Source organism: Eulemur rufifrons, chromosome 15 (genome assembly GCF_041146395.1).
Source record: "Eulemur rufifrons isolate Redbay chromosome 15, OSU_ERuf_1, whole genome shotgun sequence".
NCBI classification, from domain to species: domain Eukaryota; kingdom Metazoa; phylum Chordata; class Mammalia; order Primates; family Lemuridae; genus Eulemur; species Eulemur rufifrons.
Genome location: NC_090997.1, coordinates 83,218,570 through 83,246,386, shown reverse-complemented (window position 1 = coordinate 83,246,386; position 27,817 = coordinate 83,218,570). Strand labels below are relative to the sequence as shown.

The 27,817-nt window shown below is 42.4% G+C and overlaps 1 protein-coding gene across 3 annotated transcripts; it reads left to right on the top strand.

The window, feature by feature from the left end:
* The first annotated feature begins 2,036 nt into the window (after window positions 1-2,036).
* Window positions 2,037-27,817, top strand: ALDH8A1 (aldehyde dehydrogenase 8 family member A1). 3 transcript variants are annotated; one of them, XM_069488505.1, is made up of 7 exons: window positions 2,038-2,225; window positions 7,177-7,324; window positions 8,697-8,852; window positions 10,510-10,659; window positions 14,687-14,943; window positions 18,106-18,267; window positions 26,633-27,817. In XM_069488505.1, the coding sequence occupies exons 1-7, from the start codon at window positions 2,088-2,090 to the stop codon at window positions 27,083-27,085; spliced, it is 1,464 nt and encodes a 487-aa protein (XP_069344606.1). In that variant the 5' UTR covers window positions 2,038-2,087; the 3' UTR covers window positions 27,086-27,817. The 3 variants fall into 3 exon arrangements, with proteins under 3 accessions (XP_069344607.1, XP_069344608.1, XP_069344606.1); XM_069488506.1 differs by lacking the exon at window positions 10,510-10,659 and having other exon boundaries at window positions 2,037-2,225; XM_069488507.1 differs by lacking the exon at window positions 18,106-18,267 and having other exon boundaries at window positions 2,037-2,225.

Here is a 27,817-nt window from a genome sequence, read left to right as displayed (position 1 = left end):
TAATCTTATGGGACCACCGTCGCATATATGGTACATCGTTGACTGAAATGGCATTATATGGCATATGGCTGTATTTATTTACACGTGACTAATGTCTAAAAACAAAAATAAGAAGAGGTTTTCAACAAAACACAGCAATAGGACCAAAAATCACTAACACAAGAGGAAAAGGGAAAAAAGTAATCTGGAAAAGAAAATGTTAAGAATTTTAAGCTGAGAAAAAAAACTTATATCTTTATACGGCTTTTCTGATTTTTTACTGGATGAGGAGAGAGAACTCTTCCCAAGAACACAGTTTAGAATAAAATGAGTTATATTTCCAAAGCTTTTGCAGAGGTTTTGAGCCACAAAGAAGGAAAGACCAGAAGTTGGTCCTATGTTCAGCAGAGCATCACAGGTAATTTTCAGATTGCAGAGAAAGACCTGGAGCTTAGTCACATAGGCAATGGATTGCCTATAACTTTGCATCAATGATTAGCAAGAATTTTGGAGAATATCTAGAGAGAGACTAATTAAGAGGAAGCAGGGAGGGCCTTAGGAGGTGTGCAGCCAGCAAATGTCCCCATGTGGCCAGTGTATTTTACAATAGTTACATCTAACATTGACTTAATTGTAACTATAAATTATAACCATAAAAGTAATGTCAATGTAAAAGTAATGTAGGCTTATCATAAAATATTCAAGCAATTAAAAATATATAAACTAAAAACTGCTCCCCCTCAACCCTCTCAACCATGTCGTTATCCAAAGAGATTCTACTAACTTATTAGCTTTCTGTTTTCACTTAATTCATCCTTCAAATGGCTAAAGATTATCCCTTATTATGGATGTAACAATTAATTATATTGTAATTAATAGTCTCAAATTGATGCACATTTAGGTTGTTTTCAACTTTTTAATTATCATAAGAAACGATGTCCTATGACTTATCTACTTTGTCCACGAGCAAGTAATTCTATAGGAGAGACTTCTGGAAAGGGAATTGCTAGACCAGAGAAGGAAGCACGTTTAAGTGCCGACACTGGCACATTGCCCCAAGCAGTGTTCTGTGAACCCTCCATCAGAGGAGCGGGAGAACGTGTGCCTCTCCACATCCCCGGAGTGGATGTTGTTGATCTTTAAAAACGCTCTCCAGTGTGATTGGCAAATGGGGGCACCTCTTTGTACTTCACATTCCTGATTAACAATGAGGCTGAGCATCTGTTGGTATATTCATTAGCCAATTGTGTTCCCCTTTGCTATAAATTACTTTTTAAATATCTTTTGCTTATCATTTCTATTGGATTGCTCATTTCTCTCACCAAGATGTAGAAATTCTCACCCACATCATGAATCCCTTGCTTGCTGTGTGTCGTGCACGTTTTTGGCTTGTAGCGTCATCTCCGTGCACATCTGGGCAGATGTGAGCTGCTGCTGCAGCCCTGGTTTTGAAGATAGAGAGACAGCCCTTCACAGAGAAGGCAGCCACGGTAAGGAAAAACATGAAGAGCGGAGAGAGAGTGTCTGTCTTCAGTCACCTCTGCAGGGTGAGCAGTGATGCATTGAAGAAAAAGCACATGATCTGGAGACGAAAGGGCTAGAGTTCATTTCTTGCTAACTATGCAACCATGGGCAAATTGTCTAACTCCCTGAGGCTCAGTTTCATCTGTAAAAGAAAGGAAGGAATGACATTTGCTTCCTACAAGATTGTCCTGTGGAATAAATGAGTCAGTTCATGTAAAGAACTTGCTTCAGGGCCTGGCACTCCATCAGTGTTCGAGCAATGAACGGTTTATGGTGTGAACCCAGTAAAATCCTACACACAGATGCCTTTTGGCAGTTTTAAGGGCTATGAATATGTACGTTGATGTTAGTCTGACACATGATTATCCATTTCTCATAATGTAGGGTAAGTCTGTGAAACATTCGAGAGCTCTCTTAGTTCCTAGTCTGGAGACTGGAACTCTCTGTGTGAGTGTCAGGTCACCTCCCACTTCCCCTGATTAGCAACTGAGTAGGGCGGGGAGCGAGGGGACTGGAATAGGGAAGGTGGTGGGGACAGCCAGAGTGCGGGACTGCAAGGGGGAAAGGTAGGCGTCTTCCTTGCTATGGCTGCAACAAAGGCACTTCTGATGCTGGAAAACTTCATAGATGGAAAGTTTTTACCTTGTAACTCATACATAGATTCTTATGACCCATCGACAGGGGAGGTGTACTGCAGAGTGCCAGATAGTGGAAAAGAAGAGGTGAGTACATTCTCTCAAAGAAGGCTGAAACGTATTTAAAATGTTGACAAATTATGGGTAACTTAATTTTCTAAAAGCAGAGGGAGTTGGAAGAAGGTGTAGAATTGTTAAACAATAGCAGAAGGAAGATTCTAGTTCTAAGAAGGTTTACCTTGTGACAGGACATGTATGATAGAATAAATCTCAGGTTACCATATTCAAAAGCAAGTAATTTTTCTAGCTAATCTAACACATAGCCATGTGTACAGTTTTTTTGGTAATTCTCGGATATTCCCTAATAGGTGTCTAGTACAAAGTATTATTTGTAAGAACTGTCACTGTGAAGTGCTCCCTTTTCTCTACCAAGTGTCTCAATTTACCATTATGTTCATGGATTTCTAAAAAAGGTATCACTTCACTTAAAAAAAAAAACAAAAAACAGAAGAACAACAACAACAGAGATCCCCTGGGCTTTATTTTAGACTGTTTTCTAATAATTCTTCATGTCTTCTAAATACCTAGTAAAATAAAATCAATCATTCAAATGATGGAACTCAATCAAATTCCTATATATTTTTGGAGTTACATTTAATACCATCCTTTTTCTTTTCGAAGTGCTTAATGGCATATGCATTACATTTTTAAGTGATATAGAATTAATTTTACTTGGGGAATTTTGGAAAATATTTGAGATATGTTTGATTAGTTATCAGTTATTGCACTGAGAATATAAATATATCTAGGGTGGTAAATGTGGCTGATGTATGTATAGTCATCTAATACCTATTGGATTATAATTTATTCTTTTTAAGGCACAAAGAACTAGATTATTTAAAATGTAATTGCAGACTTTATATATAAATACATAGATATTATCTGCAAAGTTTTTTTGAAGAACTCAGCTATTTTTCTCTTTTGTTAATATTTCAAATCTGTCTCACATTAAAAAAACCTTTAGACTTATGGATTAATGTTTGCAAATATTGGCTAATTTGTTGGTTAAACTGTAACCTGCAATTTTGTTTGCTTCAAATGACCTGACATAGATGTAGAAAATCCAGCTTTGTGTTTTCCACCCCCCTTGTCTCAGAGTGTTTGTCAAAGTTAAAAATGTCAAATATGCCAAATTCAGTTGAAATATTTTCTGCAGCTAATGTCTCGTGCCTTTTTAGAAAATAGCATGAGGTATGATGTACCTACTAGTAGTAGAATAATAGATATTTTTGATTTCTCAGCAATTCAACTTACAAATATCCCATCTGATCCCCATAAGTCCCATTTTTTTTTTTTTCTGGCTTGAAAAATATGGTCACTGTAGAAACTACACGCTCAGTTGCCCAAAAAGTCACTCACAGAAAATGTTGCTGGTGCTGCTAATAGTAGCTCCCACGTATTCAGCTTTTGCTATGTGCCTTGCATTCACTAAGCCATTTTCTTAAGTTAAAAAAGTTATTGATATATAATAATTGTACATCTTTATGGGGTACATGTGATATTTTGATACATGCATACAATGCATAATGATCAAATCAGGGTAATTAGGCTATCTATCACCTTAAATGTTTATCATTGCTTTGTGTTGGGAATATTCCAAATCTTCTCTTCTAGCTATTTTGCAATGTACAATAAATTATTAACTATTGTCATTCCTCTGTGCTATCAAACACTAGAACTTAGTCCTTCTAACTGTATTTTTGTACCCATTAGCCAGCCTCTCTTCATCCTCCCCTCTACCTCTCCCAGCCTTTGGTAACCATAATTCTACTCTCTACCTTCATGAGATCTACTTTTTTGTCTCCCACATATGAGTGAGAACATGTGGCATTTGTCTTTCTGTGCCTGGCTTATTTCACTTAACATAAAATCCTATACCATCCTCCAGTTCCATCCGTGTTGTTGCAAATGACAGGATTTCATTCCTTTTTATGGCTGAGTAATATTCCATCATGTATATTCATTCATCTGTTGATGGACATTAGGTTGATTCCATATCTTGAGTATTACAGATAGAGCTGCAATAAACACGGGGGTGTAGATATCTCTTTGATATATTGATTTTCTTTTCTTTGGATAAATACCCAATAGTAGGATTGCTGCATCATATGGTAGATCTATTTTTAGTTTTTTGAGGAACCCTCAGACTGTTCTTCATAGTAGCTGCACTAATTTACATTCCCACAACAAATATATGAGTGTTTTCCTTTCTCTGCATCCTTGCTAGCATTTGTTATTTTTTGTCTTTTTGATGCTAGACATTCTAACTGGATGAGATGTTATCTTATTGTGGTTTTGATATGCATTTTCCTGATGATTAGTGATGTTGAACATTTTCTGTGGTCATTTGTATGGCTTCTTTTGTGAAATGTCTACACAGATTATTTGTCCATTTTTTACTTGTATTATTAATTAATTTTTTTTTTTGCTATTGAGTTGTTCAAGTTCCTTATATATTCTGGTTATGAATCCCTTGTCAGATGGGTAGTTTGCAGACATTTTCTCCCATTCTGTGGGTTGTGTCTTCAATTTGTTGATTGTTTCCTTTGCTGTGGAGAAGGATTTTAGCTTACTGTGATCCCATTTATCTATTTTTGCCTTTGTTGTCTGTGCTTTTGTGGTCTTACCCAAAAACTCTTTACTCAGCCCAATTGTCCTGAAGTGTTTTCCCTATGTTTTCTTCTAGTAGTTTCATAGTTTCAAGTCTGACATTTAAACCTTTAATTCACTTTGATTTAATTTTTACATATGGTGAGAGATGAGGGTCTAGTTTCATTCTTCTGCATGTGAATATCTAGTTTCCCCAGCACCATTTATTGAAGACACTGTCCTTTCCCCAATGTATGTTTTTGGCACCTTTGTTGAAAATGAGTTGGCTGTAGATGCATAGGTTTATTTCTGGGTTCTCTATTATGTTCCATCAGTCCACATGTCTGTTTTTATGCCAGGACTATGCTATTTTGGTTACTATAGTTTTGTAGCATATTTTGAAGTCTGGTAGTGTGCATTTGCTAAGCCCTTTAATATGGATTGTCCCAAGTAATGAGTTGTAACAACCTGAAAATTAGACCCTATCATCATCCTTATTTTACAAGGGGCAGTGTGCTAACACTCTCGTCTTTGATGCTTAGGTCCATGGCTGTGCCCACACACACACACACACACACACACATGTTTGTGTAGCACATTTGCATTATAGCATCAGTCATAAGCACAGACTGGAGTCAGACTGCCTGGTTCAAAGACCAACTCTATCACTTGGTGTCTTTGACCTTAACTGAGAGCTGACCCTCCGTGTGCCTCAATCTCCTTATCTATAAAATGGGGATAATAATAATACTTACTTCATAATGTTGTTGTAAGGATTGAACAGACTAATATACTTAAGCCCTTAGTGCCTGGCATATAGTAAACACTTTCTAAGTATTAGCTTATGCTCATAGTATTGTGTATGGTAGGTTAATATGTATTTGATATTGCATGGACATATGACATGTGACATAAGACAACTTTGAAGATATGAGTGGACTTGAATTTTCTGAATAATAAAAAGATCAGATTTTTGCATTGACTGTAGAAATTAACCCTTCTATTGCCGGCTGGCAGGGGGCTTCCCCGCGGCTGCAGCTTGTGGTGGAGGTCACCAAAGCGCCCTCATCCTGTCCGCAGGTTCACATTATAGATTTAGTTTTTGGGGTGAAGCTACCATCTTTTCAGAAATTTCTAAATAAGATAAGAATCATTTTATACTTTGCTTCAGCTCAGCTGAAAGTGACCTCGTTCGCATGAGGAAAAGGAAGGAGCGGCGTGAGCTGGGATCTGTGTGAGAGGCCTGGCACGGGCTCAGGTGGCTGGACCGCTGTCAGATCACGTGCTACAAGAAAGACGCCTGTGGCTGCCTGAGGCCTGAGTGAAAGGATTCTGAGGCTGAGCTGGGCCCAGTGGTGGAAGGCAGCTGTACGTCATTATAAATGTTTGTCATGCCTGTGGGAGAGGAGAGAGGAGTGAGACACAGGCTAGGGATCTGCCATCTTTGGAAAAGGCATTGCTTAGACATTGCCTGAGAGAAGAGAAAGGCAGATGAGGACTGGAAAATTCATTTTGCCTACATCGCATTTTGGTCATGAGTTGGCCCGGCCCATACCTTCCCGTATTTTGTTTCCTTTTGGATGTAACTCCAAAACCAGGTACCCAAGCCAGCAGTTCAACCATAGATCCCCTCCCCTCTCACACAGGCCTCCTCCACTGGGAAGAGCTGGGCAGGGGCAGGAATGGTGCTTATGTCATAGCAGGTCAATGTTCGGTGTTGGAAACCACCAAGATCTGGATCTGAATCCTGATTCTGCCACTTATTAGCTGTGTGAACTCTGGCAAGTTACTTGGATGAGCTGTAATTGCTTTAATGTTGCTTATCTTGAGGCCAGTGTTCCTTCAGCTGCTAGAGAAGAAGTAACACTTGTGACAGTTAGAAGGGGTTTATTCTCTACGTGTAGGGGAGGGTGTCTTAACTCTTGCCTGGCATGGCCTTTAGGTCCTGTTTGTAATTTGTGTCACATGGCCAGACAGAGTCTGTTCTGTCAGTCTTATGATATCTATTTTAACGCTAATGTTGGTCAGTTGCGTCTAAACTGCAACCAAGAGGGGAAAAAATAAAGCGTGTCCAACCTCCTGTTCTGTCATGGCCAGGAACTCAGTTTTTAATGTTTCTCTAGGGTCTTCATGACCAAGAGGTTTGGGGGCTTAAGATTTTTATTTCTCAAATGGAATGTTTTTCTTTGTTTTTGTGGTGTCTGTGCTTTGCCAGTCATACAAACTCCTGTGTCATCTACTTTGTGCGTAGCTCAGCGCTGGGACATGTTGAATATTTGAAATTAGACAGGAAAAAAATTAAGTTTCTAGGGACCTGTGGATTCTGGATTCATCCAGCCCCTCAGGGGCAATAGCTTTAAGGTGACCCTCTCCCATTTTCTTCTCAAAGATTGAAGCTGCAGTCGAGGCTGCCAGAAGAGCCTTTCCCGGCTGGTCATCCCGGAGTCCCCAGGAGCGAGCGCAGGTCCTCAACAAGCTGGCAGATTTGCTGGAGCAGTCCCTGGAGGAGCTGGCCCAGGCAGAATCTAAAGACCAAGGTGAGAGCTGTCCCTGTAACAGGTGGGACTCAGGACACTTGTGAATATTCATATTGTCCCTCCCGGGGCCATCAGGCCAGCCCATGCTCGTGCTCCTCATGGCAATGGCAGAGGGAAGAGCAGCACCCGAAGGCTCGTCAGGCCGGGGCCACAGCTGTTACGCTCCCGCTCCATTCTGACGGCCAAGGCAAGTTGCATGGCTGAACCCAAAGCCAATGGGCAGCAAACATACTCTATTTGGTGGAAGGAACTGAAAAGATACATGGCAAAGAAAGGGCTTGGATATAGGGAGAGATGAAGAACTCGGGCTGATCATGCAATCTTCCACCCATTCTAAGTAGAGCAAAGATAACTAGAAGGGCAGTTAGACAGGCAGATTATTTAGAAAGTTTTTGGATACGTCAGTCACTATTCCATTTTCAGTGCAATCTCCTGTTTTTTCCCCACTCCTTCCCAGACAGAGCTCAGGGTAATGGTGTAAATATCTGCAAATCTTTGCAATAGTATCTGTTAGGAAAAGCCAAGAGCTTTTAAAATTATATGCATGCTATCAACCAACCTAAAGTTAGGAAGCAGCCTGAGTCTGAGCCATTTAAAAAGAAGATGTTTCCTCTGCTGCTGTTCTTGACTGTAGAGTCTCCCTGCATTGCTAAAGGTAACTCGGCAACAACAAAATAACTCACTCAGTAAGCTCATGTGTCTCTTTGTTCCATCCAGGAGCTAGGACGGGCATGTGATGGGTGAGCAAGTGACACACAGCATCCTGTGCCAGAGGTTCCCATCAGTCCTTCTTATGACATCACCATGTGTTAGGAGGACATTTAACATATATCCTGTTTTCATAAAAATAGATTTTTGATATGCAAATACAGCTGTCTTAACACCCATATTTCAACCCCTTTGTCACATGTGCAAAATCTGGTGATTTTGAATTGTAAGAGTTTGTAATTTTTCTATTTTTTGTAGAGACGGGGTCTCACTTTTGCTCAGGCTGCTGGTCTTCAATTTCTGACCTCAAGTGATCCTCCTGCCTTGGCCTCCCAAAGTGCTAGGATTATAGGTGTGAGCCACTGTGCCTGGCCAGCATCTGGCAAATTCATGATAAGAGCTGCAAAGTGTTCAGTCCACAAAGCAAAGCTTGTCTGACTCAATGTTAACCGCCCCCCCCCAGCTCATTTTATAACCTCACATCTAACTATTTCATGGCTTTATCAAACCACTGTCAACTCTTTTTTGTGGTCAAGGAATGCCTGCCCCAGGCTAGAAGGAACCAAGGCTATTTCAGTGTGAGCTGGGATACATGTGTGATGAAAGTTGACTGGTAGATTGAGTGTCTCCACTGACAGTGCTTGATGTTGTTTACCTCTTGCAGGGAAAACCTTAGCACTGGCAAGAACCATGGACATTCCCCGGTCTGTACTGAACTTCCGGTTCTTTGCTTCCTCCATCCTGCACCACACGTCAGAGTGCACGCAGATGGACCACCTGGGCTGTATGCACTACACCGTGCGGACCCCTGTGGGAATCGGTAGGTGCTGTTCAGTGACAGCCTGCATCACAATTATACATAGGGTTGCTCACCATAGAATTGATCTCTAGGAACAGACAAAGGAAAAGGAACAAGCAATTTTTTTGACTTTTACCTAAGATTTGTTGGCCTCAGAAATCTATTTATGGTGTATTCTCTTCATGTCAAATTCCCTACTTATTCCTGGAAAATTATCTTGGAAAATCACAAGGAAAAGAATGATGCTAAGAGTAAAGTCATATACCAGGATTTTTTTTTTTTTTTTTGCTGCCTATAATTTAAAAATAAAAAAAATCTATTTCCAGAGAGGGCAGCGGTTAAGACTCTAGAATTGTGTGGGGAAGTCACTTAACTTTTGTGTACTTCAGTATCTTACCTGCAAAGGGGATAATAGTTTAATTTTCTCGTTGTGCATGTTTTATATAAATTAAATAAATTAATAAGTGTAGGGCACTTAGGATAGTGCCAGGTATGTAGTAAATAAGCCTCGACTGAGAAATATCTACTTGCCTCATTCATTCCTTTGTCTTTTGGAGGAATATATAAATGTCTGTGATGACTGAAACCATCCACTAGATGTCACTGTTTCCTCTGAGAAAAAACACAAACCATCTTGTTTTTTACTACAGTTCATGAATAGAAGTTAAAAGGAAAGAAAATGGGATATTTTACTGCTTTGGTTCTTTGAACCCTTCAGAAATAATATTTTTAAAGCATTATGGAAATCTCTGCGTTCCTCCTAAGAAGTATACTAATATATTTTGCTGCAAAAATATTGGTATTCCTTAATGAACAGGATTTTCAATGGGAAATTGAATAATATAAAATATACATTTACTTTCATAGCACAGGCTTGAGGGCAGAGTACAAAATAAGGTAAGTCAATTTCCTTATTCATAAGGTAGATTTTATGTTGTGGTTGGAAACCTGGATAGCTTCGGAATATTGCACGGAGACACAGTCTAGACATTAGTTACTTATCCAGCAAACCTATCTGGTCTGGATACAGAGGAGAATCTAGAGAGAATTTTTATTAAAAAATTTTCTGAGTAGCCAAATGGATTTCACAGTCTGTGCATCAGAGTTCATTGGCTTTAGTGATAGGAGCCTCCCTACCCCCCGCCAGAGCCCCCCTGCCCAAGGAACACTCAAGATATTTTTGTTCCCATTTTATAAATAATTCTATAAAGTTTGAGATTTTCTTTCAAACCACAACAGATTTGAATCAGAGGTGGAGAAACTTGTTAGAAGAAATAGCAGCTGGACAATTTAACAATGGGGAGGGGGAAGTTTTTTTAAAAGAAAGTAAAGCTCAGTCTATGAATCTCAAAATACATCACATTCTAGAACTGTTTAGTGATAGGTACCAGCTCTTAGCGCTGGAGCTTATATTGCTGTTGTTCATAATTATAATTTTGAACCATCAAGAAATGGGTAAATTGTATCGATTTTATTCTATTCTAAAAGGTACAGTTGCTTGTAATGCATTTTAGAGTTATTGCCCTGAAGGTAGCTACAAATCAGTGAAATTTGGGAAAAAGAAGAGTGAATTAAGTGTCACGCGACATGAAGGAATTCTGCATTAGTAACCCGCTTGGCCAGTCTGCTTCTGAGGGGCATGCCATTACTGGCAATGCTTCCCCCTCTTGTCCCTTAGCTGGTCTGATCAGTCCTTGGAATTTGCCACTCTACTTGCTGACCTGGAAGATAGCTCCGGCGATGGCGGCAGGGAATACCGTGATAGCCAAGCCCAGCGAGCTGACCTCAGTGACCGCGTGGATGTTGTGTAAACTCCTGGATAAAGCAGGTAACTAGGTGTTAGGGTTTGTGGGGAGGCACAGAGTTGCAGCAAAGTTATATTATAGAGAAATCTTCCACTCAGCAGCAAAATTGATTCTAGTGACATCTTTGGGTTTTGTCTTCCTGATCGTTTTCTGAGAAATCCCTTTCGGCCACAGGGCTCCCTCACGCTGCTTCCTCTCTTCAGCGAGAGCCGTGCTAGTGCAGAACAGTCTCATCCCAGGGGGGTCGACTGGCAGTGTAGTTAGAGCGCAGTAGTGACACGGGCTTGAAGGGTCCAGTCAAATCAAAGACACCAGCCTGCTCTGGATGGGATCTTCAATAGCTAATTTAAATCTTACGTTTGAACCACAAGTTCATTTTGATGACTGAGAATATTGCTAGGTACTCCTTTAGTTTGTATAGCTATAGGATAGCTAGGAGAAATAACCCATTTTCAAGAGATTTGAATATATATCCCTCTGATTTCCCCCACTTTTGACTGCTACTCGGAAGCTGATACAATATGGCCTCTTATCAGTGTATCAAGGTTCACATATTTGCTCCTTGTCCTCTTTCTGCCAGTAGTTTCATGGCCACGTTCAGGGTTCCTTCCTGGTTTTGTTCAGGGGTGTTCTGCACACAGGCACGGCCTGGCGCTGCACCAGTGTTGGAAGGTAACAGGCAGGAAGCCCCAGCCCGTAACCTACGAGAAGGCCCCTTAGTGTTGGGTCCCCCCATGGCCGGGGCAGGAATGACGGCTGGGTGGTGGGGACAGACCTACCATCCTTCTAGCCCACAGAGGGTACTGCCCACTCTCCCACATGCACAGAATGGCTGCTGCTAACAGTCCATCTCTCTTTCCCTCTTCTGGATACCTTTCTCTCGAACCAAAACATACACGTTCGCTTCCAGTGAAGTTTAGCCAATTCTTTACTCCAGGATTGAGATGACAGGTTAAAACGGAGGCGGTTTAGGGCAGGCATCGGGCATTACGACCCTCGAGTCCTACGGAAGAATGAGGCCTCCCCGCCTAGGTCTTTGGGATGGTGTCTGTGGAGACCCTGGGCCTCTGGGGGTGCATGACATAAACGTGCCTACCTCTCCCATGTCCCTCACAAAAGCAACCACATTCTAATCTCACTCTTTGTGAAATCGAGTCCCTGGTGTCTGCAAAGGCCCAAGACATTTCTTCCCTGCCGGGTGGGCTGGGATTCGGACTTACGCTCTACTTTGATCTGTCGTTGGGGAGGGGCCCGGTGGAGGTGGAGGAGGCTCCACAGAGCCATGTCCCGTACCACTCTCTCCTGAAACCAAACACGTCTTGATCTGGGCTGAGTTCTCTTTCCTAAGCAGTCTGCACAGAACCTGGTCTACACGAGAGGTTTCTGTTACCATCTACTAATATTTGTGCACCGTTGATCTTATTTCTTACGAACTAATTAGCCTGTTACAGCAAGATAGACCTTCTCTTTCCTCCCTGGGCTGGTTTTACCAAACTTTCCTTCCCCGACAGACACTGAGAGTGTAATACTCGCATGGCACCTCTCTTAAGCCCTCAGTTTCCCCACTGGGATTGGGAGAAAGTGTGAACCATATCTGTGTAATCCTGCTTTAGAGCAATGTAAGAGAAACTTTGAATAGTGTGAGGGAAAAAACCCCGATGAACCACTAATACACCCTGGGTATTTGAGGAGCTAGCTTCCCCAGTCCTGGGTGTTCAAACAGACTTGACAGATGACCTTCCTTGAAATAAAACCATTTTAAAAAGTACACAGCGAATACCTCTTTGGGAGTCCTAGAACATTTATTTTCTTCTTGGGGGCACCAAATGTTTGTGCTCATTCCTGGAGTGTCCACTGAGTTTTCCTGGGCCTTCTCCTCAGTTTTCTTTCATGCTCTATTTAATTTTAAAATCCTCCTCGTTGCCACCCTGTCACACCCTGGCATTTGAGGGACTTCATTCTTGTCCATTCTCGTCTGTTCTTAACTTGTCTATTAGCCAACTATCCTGAGTTTTGCCAAATTGCTATTTGCCAATTAAACTGCTTTCCTTTTCTTACAACCAGAATCTCTTAAGGGTTAGGGAGCAGATATCTCTAAAAGAATTTCATTAATGTCGGGATAAAATGGCGAAATGGTCCTGAGACACAATGGCCAGCAGACATTGACATCGGAGCCCAAGGAAATGTAATAAAAACATTAATACCGTTGCGTGGCAGGCACTGTCTGCTGAAACGAGCTCGTTTTCCTGTACTGATAAATATGTGGACTTTCTGTGTTTTCTCTCACTCTCTATCAAAATGCTGCCAACAATATTAGAAGTGATTGGATCCATTTTTTGCTTTTGGGACTGATAAAGCCTGACAGTCCACCTCCTCTCACCCACCCATCCACCCCCACACGCCCGTGGTGGAGGTGCAGGGCCACCTCGGACACGGTGGGGAACTTGTCCTTGTTTTCTTCCCATCAGCTGCTGGGAGGGCCTCTCCTCCCACACACTTCTTTGCCCCAGCCCGGGGCCCAGGTGCTCTCACACGGTGCCAGGCAGTTCTCCGGCAGTGACCCACAGTTCAGGACCGACCCAAGCCAGATTTCAACATACGTGCACATGGGATGTGGAGGTGCAGCCATTAGTGGTGGGGCTCTGTCAGACGCTGTCATGACTTACAGAACCTTCCCACCTGTCTCCTTGAGGGCTCACCTGGATGGGGCTGTCCTTGTCCCCTCAAGGTGGTTGGGCTAGGGCTGCGGCTCTGTGGGAGGGGGCTCTGGATGATAATGGATCTTCAATATGAAATTATTATTTGTACCTTCAAAGCACATTCTTGAAGAGATAGTTTGAATCCAGGACAGTATGTTTCCAATGAGGAAAGAATGTCTAAGCTGGGGCAAGGGAAGGATACCGGGACCAAGGAAGCAGCTGAAAGAGCTTACAGGCTGCACCTACTGTAGTTCAAGCGTGAAGAACCAGAGGGAATAAATTCAGCTACCTGCAGGCAAACCCTAAGAACTTCCTAGACACAGCTTGATTCCACATATGGTTTTCTTTTTGGACACTTAAAGCTTCTCAAATTCATGAACCATTTCTAATTTGGATAATGTACACTAAGCACTCATTCATTTACTTAACAATTATTTATTAACCTGCAATGACCAGCTTTGCTGCTTACTGGCTGTTATTCAATCTCATCTTGCCTCAAATTTCTCACTGGTGAAATAAGTGCAATAATTCTAACCTCACAGGGATTTCGCAAGTGAATTGCTGATGCCCTGGGCCCAGTAAGCACCGATCAATGTTCATTTACTGGCACTAGTTCTGTGCCAGACCAGGCTGTGGCAGGGGTATATGACAGAGAGTGTGAAACATACACCATTTCTGTCCTCAGCTAGTGTACCTTCTAATGGAGGCAGGCAGGAGACAGGACATCCAGAAAACATAGATAACTGCATGCAGATATAGGGTGGTAGGGGCTTTTGATAGAAAAGATTGGGGCACCCACTTCTGGTTGTTCTTGGTACTTGCAGGTTGGCTCTAGAGTGTTAGGGTGCTGTCCATAGTTATGAAGCACATGACCTTCAACTCAAACCCACGCTCCCTGGGGAGCCTTCCCCTGCTCCCCAGGGCCAAGACAGTTGATCTCTTCTCTGCACCTTGGCAGCAGCTACATATTCCTCTACTTAACATTTTCACGCTGCACTATGACTCCTGGATACCAAGCTGGAGCCGGGCACTGTTCCCCCATGGGGCTTGGCCGGCCTCTCTATATCTCAGCCCCTAAAGCCTCATCAATATTATGGAATGAATTACCTAGAACATTTTACCCTGTGTCTCTGTAGGGCAAAGCACCCAGAGAAATCCCACCTACTGCGTACCGTGGGCAGAGGTGACTGTAATCTTCACTTTGCTGTTAAACCAGAGGCAGCCACAAGAGTTCCAAGTGTTGTCAAACCCAAGTGCTTCCACCCGCCCCCATTCAAGCTGTTGGACTTTCAAGAGAATCTTCTCAACACATGGAGGAGGATTATTGTAACTAACACTGTTTCCTATGCAGGTGTTCCACCAGGTGTGGTCAATATCGTGTTTGGAACGGGGCCCAGGGTCGGGGAGGCCCTGGTGTCCCATCCAGAGGTGCCGCTCATCTCCTTCACGGGGAGCCAGCCCACGGCGGAGCGGATCACCCAGCTCAGTGCTCCCCACTGCAAGAAGCTCTCCCTGGAGCTGGGGGGCAAGAATCCTGCCATCATCTTTGAGGACGCCAACCTGGACGAGTGCATTCCAGCCACCGTCAGGTCCAGCTTCGCTAACCAGGTGTGTCCTCCCAGGTATTTCCACTCCCTGACCCTGTGGCCCTGTCAAGACAGATCTGTTTCATCACAGCACAAAGCCCAGGAGTGATCAGGTCAATCCAGTGCCATTTCAGTGGAAGGAGGATCAGAACATTGTGCTGCTCCATTGGCTGTCTGTTCAATCTCAATGTCGATGAGTGGCTTTGTAGAGTCACAGCTTCTGTTCAGCGAGTTCCTCTTCTTGAGTTACACAGCTTTTATCCGGCACCAGCCATGGGCAGAATGATTGATTTGCTGCTCCAAGCTTCTACATTCCTTTACGCACACAGATGCTTCTTGCTGTCCAAATGTCCTATTTCCAGTAAAGTTTATTCTCCCTGCAAAAGCATCCCAGATGTATTCACACACTGCGTTACAAATACCTGGAACAGTCTAGAGCAGGTCTCTCAGCTTGGAGTCATGAATGAGCTGCAGGTCATCTTGGCATCTCCTGAAATTATATAGCAGATGTTTGTCTGGGCTCCATAGTTATTGTCAGATTCTTCAAGGTCATGGCATCCCAAAGGGCTAAGAACACTAGACCAGATCAACTAGACAGTAGGCTTCTTGAAGATGGGAACAATGCCTGCTTTTGTGTGGTATTTTTAGCATCAGTGCCTAGAATATTGCCTAGGATATAGCAAATGTGCATAAACATTGAATGCTTTTCTCTAAAGGATTTTTTTATTTTAGCAGAGAATAAAAACATAACCCAAAGAGTTAGAACTTCCATAGAAGAAAAGAGAAGTAGAATGAGATATATCTGTATTTACCTAACTCAGGTAACACTGGCTATTGCATAACCTTTTGAACCTGTTTCTTCACCAGTAAAATCACGTAAGCAATAATGATGCCTCAAAACAGTGTTTTGATGAATGTAGAAAGAAGAATATTATTAATACTTTTGTGATGATTATAATTATTTCTCTCATCATAATTCCTAGAGAAAGTGGCTAGAAATATAGAGGGTTTCTGGATCAATAGACAATGCAATTTTATGATGCAACCAAAGTATGATGCATTTGATGATGCATTAAAGTAAGCAAATATCAAGTGAATTATTAAACCAAGTGTTTTGATGGCTTAGAGAAGACAAGAGAGGTACAAATTGTGTGGACTGAGAAATTCAGATAAGAGAAAGTTAAGGTGAACTCTCTGTATTAAAGTAAACGAATTCTGAGCATGGAGGTATACACTGTAAGCCTCGTGGCTGCCAGAATTGTGCTAGCATTTGAGTTTGCCTAGAGAGCCCTTCTCTTGGGGTGTTTTAAAATGTCAATGAGAAACGGGACATGAACCTAACTAATTCGCCAATCCCAAGGTAACAAATAGATTTTAGGCAAAATAAATAAAGCAGATTGATTTCTTTACTTAGCTGACTGAAGAGTTCCATGTAGTGCATACTTCTTCCTTAATTGAATACAGTTGGCTTTTTTGTGAAGCATCTCTGTGTGACCTTGGACATATATTAATTCCAAACGCTATTTCCTAACTGTAAACCGGGAAAGCTAATAGACCACAGAATTATTATGAGGACAGCATCCTATAGGTGCTTGGCATACTGTAGGCACTCAACAGATGATATTATCCTTTCTCCATTTCCTCCAAAGTCATTCTCCTGGGGAACTTGGCATGCTTACCTGTGCTTTCCTGGCACTGAGGAACAGGAAACTTGGTAAAACCCTCAAGCCTCCTTCCCACTGTGGCACAGGCACTTGTGCCAAATGAAACTGTCAGATGTTTGGACATTTCCCAAGCCAGATATGCAGATGATTCTCATAGTGATCCTGGTTGTAGAAAGGATTTATTATTTCAAAACACTAACTATTTAATTTGGACAATGAACCTTTGCACAAATGCCAAGATAATTAGATGCATTCTATTTCCTAGGATTGTTGGGAAGACCAAATATAAACACAATGAAATACATTTATGCATTTATGTACCTGCCATACATACATCATGCTGTGAAATGTCTAGAATGTGGCTTGTAAACTGTTACATGCTAATTCATATGAGAGTCAGGATTATTTTTCACTGAGAAACCTGCTAGACCTTCTCCTCTGAACACTCAGCATCTCTACTGGGATGTCTATTGTGAGGTGTCTGAAACCCAACATGTCCAAAGCAGAACTCTTGAGTTTCCTTGGTCTCCTTCCCTGCAGCAGCGATCCTGTCCCTCGTGGTTGCCTTTCCGGGGAATAGCACCACCATCTGCTCTGTGGCTCAGGCCAGAAACCCAGGGCTCTTCCTTGCTCTTGCTGTCTCTTTTCCTCATGCCCTGTATCTAATCTATCAACAGGTCCTGTTGGTTCTCTCTTTAAGATACACCCTGAACCCTGTCACTTCTCTAGGGCACCTCTGCCAGTTTCCTTATACTTTGGGGGTCCTAAGCCCCTGTTAGAATCTGCTGGACTGGGTGGATCCCTATCACTCCTCTCCATCTCCATTGGTGCAGCCAGGTCCAAGCTACCACCACTGACCTGGACTTCTGGAATATTCTCTCAACTCTCCACTCTGTTACCACATCTGTTTCCTCCCATTCTATTTTCCACACAGCTGTGAGAATGATCACCTAAAAATGTAAATCCAATCCTACCACTCTGCTGTTTAAAAACTTACATAATGTTTTTCTTTTTCTGAGACCAGGTCTTGTTCTGTTACCCAGGCTGGAGTGCAGTGGCGTCGTCATAGCTCACGGCAACCTTGAACTCCTGGGCTCAAGCGATCCTCCTGCCTCCACTCACTGCAGAGAGTTCCCCGCCTCTAGATCTGTGCCTGTCCTGCTGCTTCACTCAGCCAAGAGCCAATTCAAATATCCCCTCTTTGCAGGTGCCTCCCATGACTCCATTTAGTACAGTAGCTGCCTCCCCAGCAGATTCTAGTCCCATCCTATGATTAATTTTCTTCTCTTGCTTTGATGACTACCCCAAGTTCTACTATTTATTGAGTTTGTTTACTTGTGTTTTTCTCTGTCTTGCCCACAAGATTCTGCATTCCACCTGGTGGGGACTTGGTCTCATTCACCACTGTAACCCGCTGCCTAGACCAGCACCTGATACATGGCAGGTGCTCAAACATATAGGGTGATCTATCCACAGAGGAGAGTGTCCTCTAGCCTTGCCTTTGTCCTCATTTTCGGCAGGGTGAAATCTGCCTCTGTACCAGCAGGATCTTTGTCCAGAAGAGCATCTATAGTGAATTTTTGAAGAGATTTGTGGAAGCTACCAGAAAGTGGAAAGTCGGCATTCCCTCTGACCCATCGGCCAGCATGGGCGCTCTGATAAGTAAAGCACATTTGGAGAAAGTAAGTAAATTTCTGCCATGTAAGTTACAGAATAAGTTCTTATTTGAAGAGAAGATCAGTGCAAGCATAGTTTGAAATATTATTAATTACTACCCTATTTTTGAAAAATTATGACCTGTGAGAAATTGCCTATGGACAGAGTCTAAAAATTTTGGATATGAACATGCTAACATAGTCCAGGTTAAAGTAGGATCCACATTAAATGAATGAACTTGAGAAGTCAGCATGGAGATCCCATTGGCAGAGTGGGGAAGACAATTTCAATACATAAAGGTCAGCTATAGGAATGGTGTAGACCAAAAGTGGCGGGGAATTTCATAGGCAAACAAACATTCCCTATGGAAAAGGCCTGCCTCTGGTTTATAGCAGATGGGATTCCAGAAATGCCAGCACAGACAGTCCAAATTGTGTGGTCCTCAGTCAGTGGGGGACCAGGGCTGGCCAATCTGGAGGAAACTGTTGGTGATCTCTGAGTGATTTATGGAATTCAGATCTTTGGAGTCATTTTAATTTATTACCAGATGTGACTCCCAAAATAAGTTACAGATTTCTGGAGTTTGAAGGACCTTGTTTGCAGCTGCAGTAACCGAGGCCCACTGAGGGAAACTTGCCCCCATCAGCCAGCCAGTGAGGGACAGAGCCTTCACTTAGCTTTGTAGAAATCGCTGACACTGCGTCGTGCGTTGGACATTCACTACATTTAACTTTGACCTTCATGACACTGCAGCACAGATGCCTGGAGATGGGGAGATGTAGTAGCTTGATGGTCTCTTCTTATTTTTTTCCCTTTTTTTTTTTTCAGTGAAATAGGCAGCAGGGTGAGGAGGGGAGAAGGTATTGAAGGTTTCAGAAGGGAAGAGAGGCATGAAATAGTCTTGCAGAAGGCCAGAAGAGAAAAAGGGCTGGGGAATGACAAAGTCATCAGCAGAGCAGCTTGAAGGGCTCCCTTGAGGCTTGTGGTTATTTATTTAAAGTGAGGCTGGCCAGCACGGCTATATTTTTGTCCAGCTAAATTTACCTACGAGACTGCAAATGCATAGGCAGCAGTCCTGGGATGTCCATGGGGACCCACAGGTGTAGATGGTCCTACCTTCACGGAGTGAGGGTTTACCCATTGTGAGAGGCTCCCTTGTCCTCTCTCTCTCTGTCATCTGGCTCTTTTGGACACTAGAGCTACGTGCCTGCCTGCCCACACCTGCAAATGACTGGTGAAAAACGTTAGCATGCTCTCCACTGCTTCTGGTGAAGCAGGAAGAGGTGGGACAAAAGTTAACTTCCAGGAAGTATCTTCCAGTAGGTTCAGGTGCACAGTCGAAGGTGCGCTTTGCAATTCACCCATTAAAGTTTCAAAGTTCTTTCTGCATCAACTCAGCAGATAAACTACTTTTTCTATCTTAGGCACTGCCATGATGACTGGTTTAGTTACCCAAAGAGAGGAGATGTATTAGTGAAACAAATCAAAATGTTTCACTTTTCTGTATCAACTGAATGACCTGTAGCCCCCTAAACATACACAATGTCTTTTGTGTGTGTGTGTGTGTGTGTGTGTGTGTGCGTGTGTGTGTGTAAGAGAGAGAGGCAGGGAGAGGGACAGAAATTGATGCAGCACTTTAATTCATATTGGTAGCTGTGGCTTTTCTCTGTCATACATTAAATATGGTTCCCTATTGAGCTACATAATGAACTTAGGGAGGCTCAATTGACAGGCTCAACAGGTTCCAATGCATTGTCATCACTGTGGGCTTTCAACAATATTTTTGATGCCCAGTATGTCCCTGCTTGGCCTGAAACAATCCTCCCGCCTTGGCCTCCCACAGTGCTAAGATTACAGCATGAGCCACCATGCCCAGCCTTAGCTTAGTCACTTTGTAAACTCTGCTCTAATATCATAGTTATTTCATCACTGGTGGTGACGTATCACATTATGCATCGTCATACTCCATCTTGTTCACAGTCAAAGCCTAAGTCTTTAGAATTACCTAGGAGACCGTCTATTCTCTGGTCCCTGTTCCCTCTGGGAACTTCTCCCTCGTGCCGCTGCTAAGTACTGGCTTCCCTGTTCTTCTTCGAAAATTCCAGGCATGCTCCTGCTTCTCAGCCTTGCTCTTGCTGCTCATGCTGCCTGCAATGCTCTTCCTCACACACCGGCTTGGCTGTCTCCTTCCGTCCTTAGAGCAAATGTCGCCTTCTGAATGGGCGCTTTCCTGCCTACCCTAGACAAAAGTGTACCTCTTAGAGCTGCCTCTATTTCTTTGGTGCTTTAGTTTTCTCCATGGCTCTCAATACCATCTGACACACTATTAATGTATGACTTATTCCTTTACTGACTACCTTCCCTTGACTAGAATGCAAGCTTCATGGTCAGTTTTAGTCACTACTATACCCGTAGACTCTAGAAAAGGCCCTGGAACACACAGTAGGTGCATAGTATTGGTTGGATGAGTGACTGAATTAACACCAGATCATGTGTTTCAGTGACAGCACATCCCCCAAACCTAAAGTATCCATTTGCCTCGAATTCGTTTTGATCCTTTGCTTAAACTACCTGGAATTGAGTACGAAATTCCCTGGTCCCAGCCATCTCTTGCTAGCGTGACTCAGTGTCAAGACTCTGAAAGGAAAAATAAAATAAACACAAAAACAAAATAAACCCAGCCTTTTTCCAAGGAAACACTTGAAAATATGTAATCATAGAGCATCTAGTATCACTGATCATTAAATCATAACAATGACGAAGGGACTGTATAGACACACACAAGCCTTTGAGGTTTTGCTTAAAACTCCCCTTTTATTCTTCATCTTTTCATGGGTGCCGGTATTGGTTATGTCAGCTTGTGTCACAGATGTCCTTAGTATTGAACTGCAGTTTCTTAAAAACCTTTGGCTAAATATGGATCTTCAATACCTCAGTATTATGTAGATCCAACTTTTTAAGTGCCAATTAGGAATTGCAAAAAATGCAACCAGATTATTATCAACATTAATTTGAGATTTCTCTCACATTGCTACAAGTATACAAGTGGAACAATGTCTGTAGGTCCATATTTTTCCAGTGTTCTTGTGTTTCTCAAGAACCAACTTATAAAAAAGGTACTGAAATATTTCTATTATCACATATTTTAGTAAAAATCACTATTCATATTGCATTTAGATGCCTCCCCAAATCTCCGACTTTTGTTTTGTTTTTTGGTGATTCCTAGTAGTTTTCATTATCCATAAAATGAACACAGAGAATTTAGCAAGTTTAGATGTCAGAATATTTCAGCATAAAATATTCACATTTTTTTCTCTAGAAAATATACACCTTGAATGTTGTGTCTGTGAGTGACTCCACAGAGAAGACCCAAATTACCTTTAGTTTAGTAGGTGGGTGGTTAGGGTCTGCCAACCTAAAACGGCAACAGAGAGTAAGACTCTCTAAAGGAAAGAAATAACTTTATTCAGGAATGAATGACAGGAGATTTTTGAACCAGGATATATGTGGTGTGGTGTCGGGCATATCCAGGGGGGTAAAGGAAGGGAAGGATTTTTAAAGGTAAAATGAGGAAGGTGACATACAGTGTTTTGAAACAATTATCCTTGGCTACAAGGATCAATAACAAGGGTGGCGTCAGTCCAAGGTTGAACAGGCAGCTGCTGCGTAAGCATCCCTGTAGAAGTATTTTTTGTGCAAGGTTGCGGTGGCCTTTGTGCAAGGTTGTGGTTTTGGTAGTCTCTTGTGATAGTTCTTGTTATCAGGCAAATATGCATGTGGACCCTCTCTTCATGGCCTCCCAACTCCATTTTATTAGGGTTTGACATAAGTGACTCCATTTTGTTATAGACAGCTTCCACAGGTCCAATGACCTTGGCCCCGAGCAGGCAGGGGGCTTCCTCGTGGAGGTAGGTGGGGCCAGGGTTTGTAATTCATTCTTATGTTTCTGATGTTCTGAGACTCCATCTGGACTCAGGCGGCAGCAGAAGTCTCACTTTGCACGTTCATGTCCCAGCAGTACCTGCACACAGGTGGGAGGAACCCCACACCTGGAGTTTCTGAAGACAGGTCCACTCCCGGCCTGTTTCCTTCTGCCTCAGCCCAGCTCTCTGTTTGGATTTCTGCACACAAATTCTTAACTGAGTCCAGACTAAGATACACAAGGAGGGTCTGGTTTCCCTCGGGTTGGTCTCATCTTGGCCAGACCCAAGCTGCCCACGCAGGGAGCAGGGAGCACACAGCACTTTGCTGGGCTTGATTACAGTGACTCCCAGGGAAAAGATTCTCATGTCCGAACTCCTAATATTTTTACAACTAATTTTCATCCCTAGCACTGCCTAAGTAATAAACTTGCCTCAACTTATGATGACATCACCCTGTCTTATATGCCATGTTTTTACCAAGCCCATCTTTTCCTAAAGGAAGGGGAAATGGGAAGGCTATCATTCCTCATTATTTCTAACATCATCAACACAGAAGCTGTGGACAGAAGCCAAGATTCCTAATAGATCTAAATGATATGACATTTGATTTTTTTAAGACTTGAAATATTGGCCTACATGGTGCCGGTCTTTCCCTAAGTACAGAATTGCCATCTTCTACTAAACCAAATTATACCTGAAAATCAAGCATCTATTTAACATGTTGTTGTGTTATCCTAATAGCATTCAATTTAGTATACTTACATACCATGGATCACTCTGGAAATTATGAAACTTAACAGTTATTAATTTTTTCTGACCACATGCAAAATAAGGCCATAAGCACATGTTTATCTTTTAAACAAAAGTTTTTAAAGCCCCTAGATATTTTGATCATTGGATATTTTCTGTCTCAGTCAACTGCTTTTTTTAAAAAAAATAAACTTTCTATTTTGGAATAATTCAAGGTTCATAGAAACTTTCAAAGATAAGGGAGAGAATTTCTATATCCACTCACCCAGTTTTTCCTCTTGTTAGCATCTCACATTCCCAAGGTACATTTGTCCACACTAAGAAACCAACATTGGCACATTACTATTAACAAAACTGCAGACTTTTCAATCAATGATTTTTTATTTTCTACTTGATCCTTACAGAAAATAACTTTCTAGCCACTTTTCTTATTAAAATAAAGTGCAGCTAAACAGTTTGCACTCAGAAAGCTTCAAAATTCCACAGCTTTAAAAGCGAAGATTTTGTGCACAGTTAAAAAGTTATGGTTAAAAACTTGAAAATAGTATCAGCCAATTTTTTAAAGGGAAGAACAATAAAGATGGTATTTGCATTGCCCCACCACACATAAAACTGCTGGGAGCATGCAGTTTGCCTTGTTTTGTCGTCCTCTCTGTCGGATTCCTCCGCCTAGAGTAGAACTCCTCTCAGCTCTGCCCACGGGGCCTGCCCCACATAAGGCCTCGGGAGGATCTGGCCTCTGCTAGAAACCAGCCTACTGAGCCCATCTGGCTGTGGCCAAGAGGGTCCCCGGGCGGCTGCCATCTTCACGGTTGCACATGGAGCACGTGTTCCCTGATGCAGCAGTCACGGTCCCACCCAGTGGACTCCTGACGGGGCTCTCAGCTCAGTTCTCATGAGAAAGCCCTGCCGTCTCTGCCCTTTGGGAGAGAACTAATAGGAGCAACCAGAGCAGTGTAAGTGCAGCCTTTGCACATTGTGACTCTTTCCAGTTCAGTGTGGCAAACTCTCTGGGAGGGAGGAGGCACTGATGCCCTCTACTGGTGGTCATGTTTCCTCGCCTTTTTCCAGAAACTCTGGGGGCTGTGTGCCCAGGAAGGCCTGGCTGCCTCCTCTGCATTCCAGCACCCTCTGCCCCTGCAGTGTGTCTCTGTCTTCTCCCAATCAAGTTGGCCATGCGGAGTCTGGGGTCTGTGTCCTTCCTATTCCCGTGTGATTGTCACAATAGATGGTGATGCGGTTGACAGCAGAATCCAGTTCAAAGATGTAAAAGTTGTCTTGTAATGGCCAGGGCCCAGAGACTTAGGGGACACAGCATGCTCCTAAACGGAGGTGCGACGTGCCGTGTTCCCAGTGACTCCACGGGGACACACGCTAACCTGCAGGGGATTCCGTCTCCGTGGAATGAAGAAAAGGCTCCTTTGTCCTTTCCGCATGGTTGCTTTTTGTTTTTGTTTCTACCCTCCTGAATCCTTCCCTGCTTTCCACCTGGAGAATCTTGCTATGTGCCTGCTCAAAGAGGCCGGCAACTGGAGAGAGGATTCTGGAGAGAATCCTCCAGAAGGAGGCCAGTGGAAGCGCAGAGGAGGTTCACCGTGCATCTCCCAAGAGGGCCAGGTGACAGGCCTAACTAAGGTCCACCCTTGCAGCTCCCTGCCCCCTTCCATCAGATTAAACAAACTGACATACAGAGCCAGGGGCATCTGTGAGGTCTCTGAGCTAGTAAGTGTCGGGTCAGGCATTACATCGTCACCGTCACCATCATGACCATCATCAATGACAACAGTAGCTGACATTCAAAAAGCTTATCATATGCCAGGCAGTATGCTAAATCTTTTGCATGTATTATTTTATTTAATCCTCTTAAGAACACTATGAATAAGAGACTCTGTTAATCCTATTTTTCAGATGAGGAAACTGAGGCATAGAACATTTAAAAGCCCTTTGCTAGTAAATGGAGGAACTGGTTGGTATTTTAGTAAAGTTTGGCCCCCAAGTCCACTCTTTCAACCTCTGTGCTCTGATCTCATGTCCAAAGCTACTAAGTACTATTAGCTCCCCTCAAAAAAAGTTTTATAATAATTCCTTACATTTGCAGCACACTACCAGTCACAGGTTTTTTTCTCCCCAGATTTTATTGAAAATCTCTGTTCCTGAGCTGCTAGGGTAGATATCATTCTATTATCCCGTCCTCCTTTCTCGAGGAAATACATTCAGTTTAGTGTGACTCACCTTATATATTAAATGTTTTAGTAAGTTCACAATTTGAAAACTGCTATTTCTCTTCCTATTGTATTACCCCAACAGCTTCTGGGAGATAAACCGTGTCATCTTGTTTAGCCATAATAGCGTGAGGCCAGGGCACTCCTTGCACAGTTCTGAATCATTGACAAAACTCCCGCCACGGCCTCCCTGCGGGGTCTCTGGCAATATGCACCTTCATTTCCCTGTTCACACAGGACACTCTCCTTTGGCATCTTTTAATTAATATGGGCGGGCTGTTTTAAAAGAAGCAAGAAAGTAGACTCAGGAAAGGGAAGCACAGACTTATTTTAGTCTCTACCCGCAAACTAGAATAGGGAAAGTTCTGGGAAACCTTTGAGCTCATTGTGGGTATTGGGGGAGGAGGTTGAGGGGAAGGGAATATAAATCCATACAAAATGTTTTATATTTTAAAGTCTTTAACTTCATGGCTTACTAATTATTTTGTAAACTGGAAGCACAGTTAATGGAATAACATTACTTTTTTTTTTTAACATGGCAAATAGACATATGCTCCACGTTGAAATAGTTCTACAATGGATTCCTAATCTAACACTGGGAAGAATGTTCAAATAGATAAATAAGTAGGAATCTGAACCATCATTTCAAAATTTACCCTGCCTTTGATTTACTACTTGACTTCTATTGTATACTTGTAATTTTTAGGACTACTTTTCTACTTTTCTTATGCTTATAATACCTCTTGGGGGTAGGACAATGAATCATTGTGACTTTGACAATATTTCCATATATAAATATATATCTATCTCACTATGATAATGACTTATTTCTACAACCACTATTAACAAACATCTGTCATTATCTTTGAGTCACTGGGTTAACTTATTACATAATTTATTTCCCATTATGTATTATATTACCTAGATGTATTTTCAGAATGTATTCAGTAATGAGACTAGAAATTAGAAATGATTTCTTCTGGAAGCTCAGCTATTGAAGAGCATCCTGGCCTTTAACTAAATCTTACATATCATTCACTTCCCCAAAAGGGAGAAAATATTCTTTTGTTTATTTAACTACAGAATGTAGCTGAGGGTAAATTCTAGCTTTACCATTTATTAGCTGTGTAAGCCATTTTCACTTTCTTAGGCTTAATTATATCATCAGCAAATAGAGGATAATAACTAAAAATATCTAATAGAATTTTGAGAGAATCAAGTGAGAATGTATGAAAAGCACTCATGTGAATGCCTGGCACTTAGACATTAAGTAAATTACTTGTCCCCCTCGTCTTGTTGGAAGGCTGAATGCCCAGCTGATGGTTGAAGCCCCTCTGGCCTCAGGCTTAGCAGCTGAGTGGTAAGATAATCAACCCTAGATTTCTTAGGAATGACCTTATTCCTGTTTGCAAGATGATTAGGAAATACTGAATTTTCTGCTGATTTATGTGAAGCCAAACGGTAAGATGTTGCTAATTACGGTTTTGCCCACCCAGGTCAGAAGCTATGTCAAGAAAGCTCTTTCCGAAGGCGCCCGAATTCAGTGCGGGGAGGGTGTGGATAAGTTGCACCTCCCCGCCAGGAATCAGGCAGGCTATTTTATGCTTCCCACGGTGATAACAGACATTAAGGATGAATCCTGCTGCATGAAGGAAGAGATATTTGGTCCAGTGACGTGTGTCACCCCCTTTGATAGCGAAGAGGAAGTGATTCAAAGAGCCAACAACGTTAAATATGGGCTGGCAGCCACGGTGTGGTCAAGAGACGTGGGGCGCGTCCACCGCGTGGCTAAGAAGCTGCAGTCGGGCTTGGTCTGGACCAACTGCTGGCTCATCAGAGAGCTGAATCTTCCTTTTGGGGGGATGAAGAGTTCTGGGATAGGTAGAGAAGGAACTAAGGACTCTTACGACTTCTTCACTGAAATCAAAACCATCACCGTTAAACACTGACCTTTGCCCATGGTGAAGCCCTTATGGTCAACGCCTGGCTGCAGAGATCGGTTGCCCAGTGTGGTACCAAAATATTGGCATGAATTCCAGCCACATTGTGACTTGGCAGAAGCTTATCTCTAGTCTATCCTTAGTAGTTAGTAATTTTACCCGCTGGTGAAGAGATGCTGTCTATGTTCAATATGGACTCAGAGAAGAAAAGACTTCTGAATAGGAAGCAGAACAAAGAAGCCAAACCAATCGCTAGGTTCCTCCCAAGTATGTCTTTATATTTTTTTCCATCATCTTGATTGAATTCTTGGGAACTGCCAGATAATCAGATATTTTCATCTGCAAGTATATGATAAAAAAAATCTACAGAGCCAAAGAGAAATGAATAACCATAATTTTTTAGCTTTGGGGAGATTGTGGAGATGGTCTCCTCATCCATTAACCACTAGCATGCTCAACTGATAATTGATTGGACCTTATTATGTAAGGGGACAGTGGATGTCCTTGGAATTTGTCAGGGGAGACCTATATGGTAGGCTCTGCTAAAAATATCTGTACAAGGACAAAGAAAATAACTACCAGTTTTGGAGAAAACTTGGAACAAGAAGAGTAAATAGTTTGATCCATTCCTACTGTGAAGTCTGATCAATTCCAGTTCTTTGTGTCTGTACTTAATGATGCTTACAAGTTGCTAACCCTGAAAGAAATAATAAATGTTAAGCAAATTTAGTAACTGTGGCA

Coding starts and splice junctions, on each gene's coding strand:
- ALDH8A1 (XM_069488505.1), top strand. CDS start 2,088: ATGGCTGCAACAAAGGCACTTCTGATGCTGGAAAACTTCATAGATGGA. Junction 7,325..8,696: donor GGCAGAATCTAAAGACCAAG/GTGAGAGCTGTC, acceptor TACCTCTTGCAG/GGAAAACCTTAGCACTGGCA. Junction 8,853..10,509: donor GCGGACCCCTGTGGGAATCG/GTAGGTGCTGTT, acceptor CTTGTCCCTTAG/CTGGTCTGATCAGTCCTTGG.